Consider the following 11,071-nt stretch of genomic DNA (forward strand, 5'->3'; position numbering starts at 1 on the left):
GCCTGGAGAATCCCATAGACAGAGGAGCCTGGCAAGAATACTGGAGTGGGTTGCCATTTCCTTCTCCAGGGCCTAGGTTACTTTTTAAATTGCTTTGTTGGAGAAATAGTATGGCAGTGAGCTTGAAATGATAATCCCCTTTACTTCTAAACACTGCCACAGTCATTTTTCCATGGCTGTGGTTAAAAAAAATTGGATGTTTCAAATGAATGCTCTCAGGCTCCCACAAATGAATTAATGGTCTTATTACCATATATGCTCTAATATTTTTTTAAAGCTTCAGAATCGTCTTAAAAAAATTCAGCTGTATTGAGGTAAGATTTTATAATACACTACTTTACACATAAAATTGTTTTAGTAAATGTGCTCAATTATGTAACCACCACAGAACAATTCTATTTCCCCCAAATTTCCTTTGTACTCCTTTGCTCATCAGCCCCTCACTTCACCCCCATGTCTTGATAGCCACTTCCTCTCTGTTTTAATAGTTTTAGTTTTTTCTCTAACTTGATTTAGGTGGAATCATAGTCCATTTAGGTCTGGCTTTTTTCAGTTAGCATGGTGTTTTTTAAAGTCACCCATGCTGTTACTTGTATCAGTAGTTTGTTTTTTATGAGCGACTTCACTTTCACTTTTCACTTTCATGCATTGGAGAAGGAAATGGCAACCCACTCCAGTGTTCTTGCCTGGAGAATCCCAGGGATGGGGGAGCCTGGTGGGCTGCCGTCTGTGGGGTCGCACAGAGTCGGACACGACTGAAGCAACTTAGCAGCAGCAGTATTCCATTGTATGGATGGACATTTGGGTTGTTTTCGCCTTTTGAATATGGTGAATAAAGTTGCTCTGGACATGTGTATAGTTTTATGGTGTAAGGAACTACTGCAGTGTTTCTAGAGATCATACCATCTTAATATTTGTATTAACTTCCTGTATTAACTCCCTGATATACTTCCTGGAAATCATGTCGTGGGATTACATATAATTTAGCATATCATTAAGCAGTGTTTCATAAAGTCACCATCTTCATCATATAATTATTATGTATGTATTATGCATAGAATGTACGCTAAGGATGTTTGTAAAATGCAGATCCTTGGGTCTCATTACCAAAAGTTCTTATTCCGTACAGTTGGAGAGTCACATGGTGGTAATGACATTTAGTCATTTTCAAAACCATAGTTTTAATTAATATATTTGTTTACTTCTTTGCAACTTTTCTTTGTATTTATTTCTTTGCCCGTGTTGGATCTTAGTTCCCTGATGAAGGATCAGACCCCGGCCCCTGCATTGGGAGCACAGAGTCTTAGCCACTGGACCACCAGTGGACCACCAGGGAAGTCCCTTCATTAATATATTTGTTCAGTTAGTGTTTCTTGAGGGGATTTTGGTACTTCCTTTGCATCCACATGCATTTTATTACATTTTTTTTTCCCTGTGCTAAGATCTCCCAGTGTTTATCTGGGCCCCTTTGTTTGCTCGCCATCTAGTGGTAACAAGTGAGAACCACCCAAGTGAATGAATTCATAGGAGGTGGACAGCGCCCTTCTAAAGGAGGAAGGGTTGGAAAATCCAAAGATAAGTTTGTGACTAATGAAAATGCTCACTATATGTTTGCTATATGAATGAATGCCCTTTCCTCCCATGACTTTTTTTGAGGGGGATAGGAATTCAGTATTATTTAGTTGGGAAATAATTTGAGAGAAAATGTATTTTCTATCACTTTTTTTGAAAAATGCATTTTAGAGCCTGTAAATTTAAAACTTTTATCCTAAATGGCCAGCTGAATTACTTTTACTAGGAAATGGGTAGGTGCGCATGCCTAATTCTCTTACATGAGAGAGATGCCTCCAAGCCATACTAAATTATACTTGGCATTTTGGTTCCATACAGTTTATATTCTAGATCCTCTTGTTCTGGGCTCTTAATTTACTTTGTCTTTTACATGGTTTTTGGTTTTTTTGCTCATGCTAGTTTGATGATTGTGAAAGTAATATTTTGCTTAAAAATTTGTTTTTGTTTTACATTAGCTTGACAGAAAAAGATTTACTGTGATAGGGATGTTTTAACAAAACTTAGTTTGTAAGGTCTGGTTTTACTTTTCACTTATAGAAATGGTGGAGTCAATGAAGAAAGTAGCAGGGATGGATGTGGAGTTGACAGTTGAAGAAAGAAACCTCCTATCTGTTGCATATAAAAATGTGATTGGAGCTAGAAGAGCTTCCTGGAGAATAATCAGCAGCATTGAACAGAAAGAAGAAAACAAGGGAGGAGAAGACAAACTAAAAATGATTCGGGAATATCGGCAAATGGTGAGATTGTTACATCCTAGTGTTAAAGTCGCTCAGTTGTGTCTGACTCCTTTGCGACCCCATGGACTGTAGCCCACCAGACTCCTCTGTCCATGGGCTTCTCCAGGCTAGAATACTGGAGTGGGTTGCCATTCGCTTCTCCAGATGATCTTCCCAACCCAGGGATTGAACCTGGGTCTCCTCTATTGCAGGCAGATTCTTTACTGTCTGAGCTACTGGGTGGCCTGCATATCCTAGACATATCTCGTCATATCCTGTGGTTTAGTCGCTAAGTTGTGTCCGACTCTTTGTGACCCCATGGACTGTAGCCCACCAGCCTCCTCTGTCCATGGGATTTTCCAGGCAAGAATACTGGAGTGGATTGCCATTTCCTTCTCCAGGGGATCTTCCTAACCCAGGAATCGAACACAGGTCTCCTGCATCGCGGGTGGATTCTTTACTGATTAAGCTGTGAGGGAAGTCCAAAGAATGATGTCTTAGGTGTTAGACTGTTTAGACCATAGCCTAGTACACACATTGTTGTATACCTCTGCAGTGTATATTTTATATTTTACTGGATTTGCATCTTTTACTCATCTGGGTTGAGAATTAGAAGCTATACAGTATTTGAGGAGAGAGGAGAAGACATTTTTTTTCCTTGAAAGCTGTAGAGAGCACCACACAAGTAGACAACTAATTTAATCATTGTTTCTATTGTGGTGACTACAAAATACTTCATTGTGTAACTTGAAATTACCATTCTGGACAGCTTAACCAATATTCATGTGCCTGTTAAGTACATCAGTTGATAGGTAATATGGGTACAAAAATGAGACAGTTAATATTCTTATGAAGATGGGTCTAGTCATTGTTTTTATAATAGAATAGAAAATATCAGAGGGCGTAAATTTATTGTCTCAGATATTATATGTGGGTATATGCTGATACGTAATGTTTTTCTTGCTGTGGCTTTTGGTCAAGAAAGTTTAATCTAGTGCAGTGGTTCTCAAACCAGAAGTGACTTTGCTCCTCAGAGGACATTTGGTAGAGACATTTTTGGTCTAGTGGGTAGAGATGAGGTTACTGCTAAGTATCCTATTAGGCATAGAGTAGCCCCCCACTGTTGAGTGTTGAGAAACTGATTCTAAACACACTCTTAAAAGTACAGTGAGAGGAATAAAAAAACTGTCACAAAGTTAGCATGGAGTGAATTTGGTGGATAGAGGGAAAGGGGAAACGGCATTTGCTGACTTACGTGAGATATTTCTAAATTACAAAATATGTGTGCAAGTTACTGTATTTAATCTTTAAATAACCCTGTAAAGGGTAGATATTATTCTAGTTTCTAGATAAAAACGGGTGTTCTGAGTGATTAACTACCTGGGATCACATAGAAAGTGGTGAGCTGGTACCAGTGTGACCATTACCTTCAAACACATTGGAACAAAGAATATGGATTGTCGGTATTCAGGTTGGTGTTGCAGAGGGATGAGGAGATGAGGTTGAGAGTGCTGAAGAGAGAAGTCTGTGTGCTAGATGGTGGGATTTGGGGTAAGAAGGAAAGGAAGCAAAGAGAGGAACTGATAAATTGGGAGATGAAAGAGTCAAGAGACTGGAGGTCTTGATGTGTCTCTAAGTATAAATAACAGCAGTAAAGGAACTAAAAAAAGAAGTTGTAATCCAGTAGTAAAATATTGGAACTTAGAAATTCCAGGCTAGAGTAGCACAGTAAAGAGTGCACAAATAAAAGTCATGGAGTTGAGATCAAGGAGAACTACATTGAAAGGAACGTGATAATGCCTTGGTGTGTGATACCAAGAATTGGAAAGGTAAGCTGTAGATACTAGTGAATGTGGCTGAAGGGCCTGCAGAGATCTGTTGATGACAGGAATTGATATTTTAAAACATAGTGGATGAGCTTCCAAGGGAGGAAGGGTTTGGAGTATTAGAACAGTCATCCTGAGTCAGTGAGGACTTAAGAGAATTCAGAAATCCTCCTCCTCTTAGAGCAGTCTATCTCTACTTGAAAAGCCATAAAGAAGGTAGTTCATTCAGGAGAGAGCTGGTTTTACTTAGAATCAGTACAAGATTATAGAAGTGAGTGGGAGAATTATTTACAATGGAAAGAAGGTTGCAGAGGGCACAAAATGAATTTGGAAAGGTTAAACAATCTCACTGTGGAAGAGTGAAAGTATTATTCCCTCAGTTGTGTCCCTTTGTGACCCCATGGACTGTCACCCTTAAGGCTCCTCTGTCCACAGAATTCTCCAGGCAGGAATACTGGAGTGGGTTTCAGTTCCCTTCTCCAGGGGATCTTCCCAACCCAGGGATCAAACCTGGGACTCTTGCATTGCAGGCAGATTCTTTACCGTTGGAGCCACCAGGGAAGACATTGTAGTAACAAAATTCAGAGCAGAATGTGTATGTGTGTTAAGAGGTAGTACGTGTTTTTGGCATGATAAACGAATTGAAATGAGTGGCAGTGTTTACTTCAGTCTGTGGACTTTTGATGTCGTAGCTGGTTATGGATCTATCAGTAAGGTGGTTTACAGTTGAGCATAATAGTGGTTAAGGAATGTGCGTCCCGGAGGCAGAATGCCTGGCTTTGAGTTTTTATTCCATCCCTTAGAAACTGTGAGCCTAGCCGTGCGGCCTACTTGGGTTCAGGTTTTCACTCTGCTTCTAAGTTCTTTAAGTTAGTTATCTTTGGTCAAATATAGTGATCTTTGTTTTCCTGTGTAAGTGGAGACAAAAGCTAGTTAAAAAAAAAAAAAAAAGCTAGTTAATATGTTGCATTCAGTAAGTAGTAATCACCATCTTAATTCTATAGCTGAACTGTGAGTTGTCCCCCCCCCCCCAGTCACTTAACTAATGGCATGTAGGAAGAAGGAAGAAATACTTTACATAAACCGGAGACAGGTTTTCTCCGCTTTTGTATCAAGAGTGGAAGAGGAGGTTTGGAGACAGATACATATGTTCTCTTTAATACGGTTCTCTTCTCCAAAACCAGAGATAGAATGTGATAATTTGTGTAATTTCTTAAATAATTTTTGACTTTTTTTTTTCAGGTTGAGACTGAGCTAAAGTTAATCTGTTGTGACATTCTGGATGTACTGGACAAACACCTCATTCCAGCAGCTAACACTGGCGAGTCCAAGGTTTTCTATTATAAAATGTAGGTTTTATACTAGAAGGGAAGATAATCAGATTAAATGTTGGCTCTCTTAGAATCATCGGTTTTTCATATAGATTTTTCAACATTTTATTTAATGTTGGAAGGATAGTTAAAAGAGGAGTGATTCTCAGACTTAAGTTTTTGAATACTCATTTGCAAATTCACTGCTAAGAACAATCTATTACTGCATTTGAGGTGGTCAGACGATCGCTGTAAAAAATGCACTAGATTTTGTGTTACCTGTTTATATATTCATTTGTTTGTGTGGGGGATACCGGCTAGCTATAAGCAATGCATTACACAGTTCAGTCTTAACATTTTATATAGTTGTTTTTTTATTTCATTAACAAACTGTTGTGCTGTTCTTTGGAACCACTTTCTATGTTTAATTCCGATCTATCAAGTGATAAAATTTGTTGATTTTTGAACGTTTACAGTTAATTTCTCTAGGATTTTGCTTATGTTTGGAAATGTGAAATCTGAGTCATTCCTGAAAGTTTTTGCATTATTGAAGTATATACATCTGTTCATGTTTTTATCACAACTTGATTTTATGTAATAGAGAAAAATTTTTAACAACTTATTTTAAAAAGCATTAATCTAATTCTGGTTTTTTTGTTGTTTTGTTTTGCTTTAGGAAAGGGGACTACCACAGGTATCTGGCTGAATTTGCCACAGGGAATGACAGGAAGGAGGCTGCGGAGAACAGCCTAGTGGCTTATAAAGCTGCTAGTGATATTGCAATGACAGAACTTCCACCAACACATCCCATTCGCTTAGGTCTTGCTCTCAACTTTTCTGTATTCTACTATGAAATTCTTAATTCCCCTGACCGTGCCTGCAGGTAAGTCTCTAAAGAGAAAAAAACTTGACTGAAAGTGAAAAAGGTTACCAAAAAAAATAGCTCCTTGTTTTTCTGTCTTGTTCCCTGGGGCTGCCTTCCTTGGCTTGGCCCTGTAATGAAGAATTCTGGCTCTTAACACAACTGTTTTGGATGATACAAAGACAGACCTATTTCAGTTCACTAGGATAGTGGTTAGGATAATTATGCGATGAGGAAAAATTTGATTGGTAGATTGAAAAGAATCTTATTACAGAGTAGGAGTAAGGAATGAGGGATTTTCATAATAGAATTATCTTCATTTTTGTATATTAGCTTTCAATCTTTGTCTCGTGTTCAATATAGTTATGCTCTTAGTATGCATACTGTGTTGTATTTTCTGTTGTAAAGTTTGCCATCTTATTGATGTATTTAAAAGTGTTACCCCATTTATACTTCACGTTATTCCCAATTTTGATACATAAATTTAAGGAATATATGTACATGGTTTTTTATTTCTTAAGTATACACGGCATGAAGTTTATCATTCTGTGTTTAAATGTGCAGTTCAATGGTATTAAGCGGGTGTACATGTGTGCTCAGTCGAGTCTGACTCTGCGACCCCATGGACAGTAGCTCCTCTGTCCATGGAATTTTCCAGGCACGAATACTGGAATGGGTTGTCATATCCTATTCCAGGGCATCTTCGCAACCCAGGTCTCCTTCTGCACTGCAGGCAGATTCTTTACCACTAAGCCACCAGGGAAGCCCGCCAGGCTCCTTTGTCCGTGGGAGTGGATAGACATTAAGTACACCCACAATATTGTCTGTTGCATCTATTTCTAAAACTTTTTTATCAACTGAAACAAACTTAGCACTAAACAATAACAGTATATACACCTCTGTCCGATTTTCTGATAATCTCTATGAATTTGCCTGTTTTAGATAAATCATACAATAGGAGTAAGTGTACAGAGTAACCTCGGTGTTCTTGGGTATGTAGGAATCAGATATTCCCTGAAAAAGATTTTCCAGCTGTCAGGTGGGTTCTTTTGAATGAAAAATCAATATTAATTCATCTAAAAGCTTTCTAAATGGCTAGTTGAGTGAGTCCAAGCAGGTAACGTATCTTAACTGAAGAAGCTATGGCTGTTCAGGGATAGTATTGGTTGACTCTTTGATTGCCATTCTCTAGTCTAGCCGTAGCACACACAGCTTCAACCTAAGTCCTTTCCGTGCTTCTGCTTTAATGTGAAGTGTGCCATTTGTTCTTTTTCTACCCATTAAGATTGTTCAAATATGACTTCTTAATTTGCTTACCCTCTTGGGTCCCTGAAGTACTTTCTCCAGGTTGGCACTTTATGTTATAGTAGCTATTTATGTCACTCCCTCTATTTTTAGGTGTTTTAAAAAAGTTCATTGTGGACTCATATTATGTCTCTTTCCTCTTTTTCCTACCTGTTCCCAGCATCACTTGGTGTACATAGTACACAGTACTCAAAAAGTAAAGGTGAATTTTGTTTCTTAACTGTAGTAAATGGCTTATATGATCACATTTTTGTGGGTTTTTTCTTTCATGCTCTATTAACATTAAATTTTATTGAATTAAATTGTGAGATACTGTCCCAGAATTTTTTCTTTTTGCATTAAAACTTTATTAAAGTTAAACTGACTAGAATTTGGAAATACCATTCACATGCATATATTTTGATGGTGGCTTGGATGGGATTAGGTCTGCTTGTCAAAAGCATAGTAATCAGTGGAACGTCAACAAAAATTTCACTAGTTCCACAGTTGCTGGATTACAAAATTTAAAAAGGCGTTTCATTAGTTACACCTGTTTTCAGTGCCAAGCATTCAGCGTCTAATAGGGTCTGGTAGTGATAACTCAAGAAAAGACTTGAGATTTAACTTACGTCATTTCTAAAATCTGTTTTTGGACTTGTTTAGTTTATTTTGGACTTGTTTAGTTTATTTTTATAATACATTATGTGAACTCTTGTAGGTTGGCAAAAGCAGCTTTTGATGATGCAATTGCAGAACTGGACACGCTGAGTGAAGAAAGCTATAAGGACTCTACACTTATCATGCAGTTGTTACGTGATAATCTGACACTATGGACTTCAGACATGCAGGGTGATGGTAAGGAGACTGAAGTTAAAATGTGTCTCTTTCAGTTGTTGAATCTATTTACTCTTAGAAAATTGGGATTTCTTCATATTATTATGCTATAACTTAGACTCAGCCTACCCTCCAAACTCTCAAATTTTAATTACTACCTTTACAGGAAATGGTATCAAAGTACAGCCTTACATTTTGGTCTGTAAGATAATAATGTAAAAGGCCTGTTTGGAAAAGGAGATCTTTTGTTAATAATCAAAGATTTAAAGATTTACCTGTCATAACATTGGCTAAACTTAGTTTTCTGTTCTATCAGTTTTGAAAGATGGGAGAGGAAGCAGTTCATATTACCATTCTTCAGATTCAATTTTAGGGGTCTAAGGTTAATTATATTTTATTGTTGTTGTCACTGTTTTGGCTGAGTGGCAATCCTCAGGTTAAAACTTAGATGGTTATAAGTAGGTATTTATGGTATCTTTCCTGTGTGGAAATCTTTTATATAAAGACTAATTTTCCTCTGTATTCTATACAGCAGATGAAACACCCTGCTCATATAGATCCTTATTTAAGAGATCTGATATAGTCTCTTTGTTTTCTAATGTTGCAGTTGTAAATAGTTACCTATTTTATAAAATTTAATCTTGTGGTTGGGAGTAGGGTGGGTGCTTAGTTTTCCAGATGTAAAGGACCAAATTTGTCACGTTTCTTGATTTTAAAGAATATTTTATTCTACTCATTGCTAAAGAATTGTTTTTACCCATGATAGATCATTGAAAGGGTGGGGAGACTGGATGGGGAGATGGACACAAACTAGTGTGACATGGTAATTATAAGAGTGTTTGTAACTGGCTCTGGTGATACAGGGAGTGGAAACAACATTTTGTCATTTTTAGCTACAAATCCTTTAAAAGTGTATTACCCAAACTGAAGCATATTTTGTATTCCTTGAGGCTAAATGGAGTTTTTCTTAGTCAGACCAATATATATTGTATTTGGAAACATAACTTTTTAAAGATGTCTCTGAAAATGGATGGCAGGGAATGTAGGTTGGCGGTGGAAGGACAGAGTCAGGTTTTAGAATTATCTTAACGGTAAGTGAGAGTTAGGGGACTCTGCTTCTAAAATGCAGTAGCTCTGTGAACTGTTTAGAACTTGACTAGGTTTGGCTTGAGATTTGTGGTGCATGTGACTTACTTGCACACTTCACCAACAAAGCCAGATGGAGTCACAGATTACTTTTCGTCAGCACAGCACTGCAGGCAACCACTACCAGTCTGTGGAACTCAAAACCAACTAAACCATCTCTGAACTAATGACTGGGGTTCCTTCCAGCTTTAAATTCTATTGTATTCTAACAATAACTACTAAGAAGAATGGCCAGATAGCTGTGGACTCTTCATAGTCACCCCCAGCTCAGAGAAGACTAATATCTCTCTGCCTGTTTGAGGGGATAAAAGGAAAAAGCATGTGGAGAGTTTGGTAAGCGGTATTGACCTAAAGTAAGCTATACCTCTTTGATCTCTTGGGATATTTTTTTGAGGGTGAAAAATACCAACAACAAAAAGTGATTTTGAAAAGTGATTTTTTTTTGGGGGGGGACACATTATTTGGTACAGATGTCTCCTTTCATAAAGTTGCTAGATTCCAAAAATAAAAATAAGTCTGATTTTCTGTTATCACTCATAACCAAGAATTGATTAAGGCAGATTGTGATTCCATTTATACAGAATCAAAGATACTCTTTTTCTTGGTTATCAAGCATGTTTTGTTAAATGGATTATTTAAAAATAAAATATCTTTAAACTTATGTTTTCATAGTTGAGAATGTTTTTTATACAAAATGTTTACATTTTAGAGTAGATTTCTCTTTAATCTTAAACACTTAAACTAATGAAATTCAATTGCATCAATTCCTTATGACTTTGTAGATCGACCAATTAAATTTCATTGAGACAGATTAGGTTTTAAGAGGTGTGTTACAAAATATTTGGAATTATGAAACATAGTTTAACTTGAAAAATTCAAGTGGTCTGTTGAAATTTTAGCAAAATAAACAAGCTGTCTGAAATTACAAACTGTTGATACTAAAAAATTATTTGCCTGTTTTGCTAATGTTACATGTTAAGTTGCTTTTGTGATTTAGAATCAATGCTGAATGTAGAAGAATTTGGGTTATGAAGTTAGGATGTTACTTGCACTTAGTTTAAGGATTATTTAGATTGTTTTCTCCTTTTTTACTTTAAATGTGAAAAGTGGCGTAAAAAAGCATTTGAATTGAGGGTTTCTAAACAAAGAAATCTATGAACTTTATGTTGTTCACAAACCTTTACTTATACATGCTTGTATTCTTTCTGCCTGCAGAATGTTAATGTTTGGGTGTGTTCAAACATAATTCTTTAAAGGGAGCACCACTTTGTCTCATCAAGCAATTTCGGTCCTTTTTCTTTTAACCTATGATCAGAGGACTGTTTAATACACAAGTTCATAGAGAGGAAATGTGTTCTCTCTGCTTGTTCCCTTCTCCCTTCCCAATCCAGAAACTGGGCAAAGAAATACATATCTGAGGAAATGTTTTCTCCCTTTCTGTATGCCTTTTAAGAGGATATTTTGTCCTCTTAAAAAGGAACAGATTAAAAAAAAAAAAAAAAAAAAAAAAATTTTTTAGGG

General features: G+C 36.9%; 1 protein-coding gene across 2 annotated transcripts in view; it reads left to right on the forward strand.

The window, feature by feature from the left end:
• YWHAE (tyrosine 3-monooxygenase/tryptophan 5-monooxygenase activation protein, epsilon) overlaps positions 1–11,071 on the forward strand; it is a 35,386-nt gene that overhangs the window by 21,422 nt on the left and 2,893 nt on the right. For both annotated transcript variants that reach the window (XM_010861349.1, XM_010861348.1), the window contains exons 2-5: positions 2,110–2,309; positions 5,357–5,463; positions 6,101–6,307; positions 8,289–8,425. In XM_010861349.1, the coding sequence (XP_010859651.1) occupies positions 2,110–2,309; positions 5,357–5,463; positions 6,101–6,307; positions 8,289–8,425 (651 nt within the window). The remainder of the gene's footprint in view (positions 1–2,109; positions 2,310–5,356; positions 5,464–6,100; positions 6,308–8,288; positions 8,426–11,071) is intronic.

Source organism: Bison bison, unplaced genomic scaffold, assembly GCF_000754665.1.
Source record: "Bison bison bison isolate TAMUID 2011002044 unplaced genomic scaffold, Bison_UMD1.0 scf7180017864472, whole genome shotgun sequence".
NCBI lineage: Eukaryota > Metazoa > Chordata > Mammalia > Artiodactyla > Bovidae > Bison > Bison bison.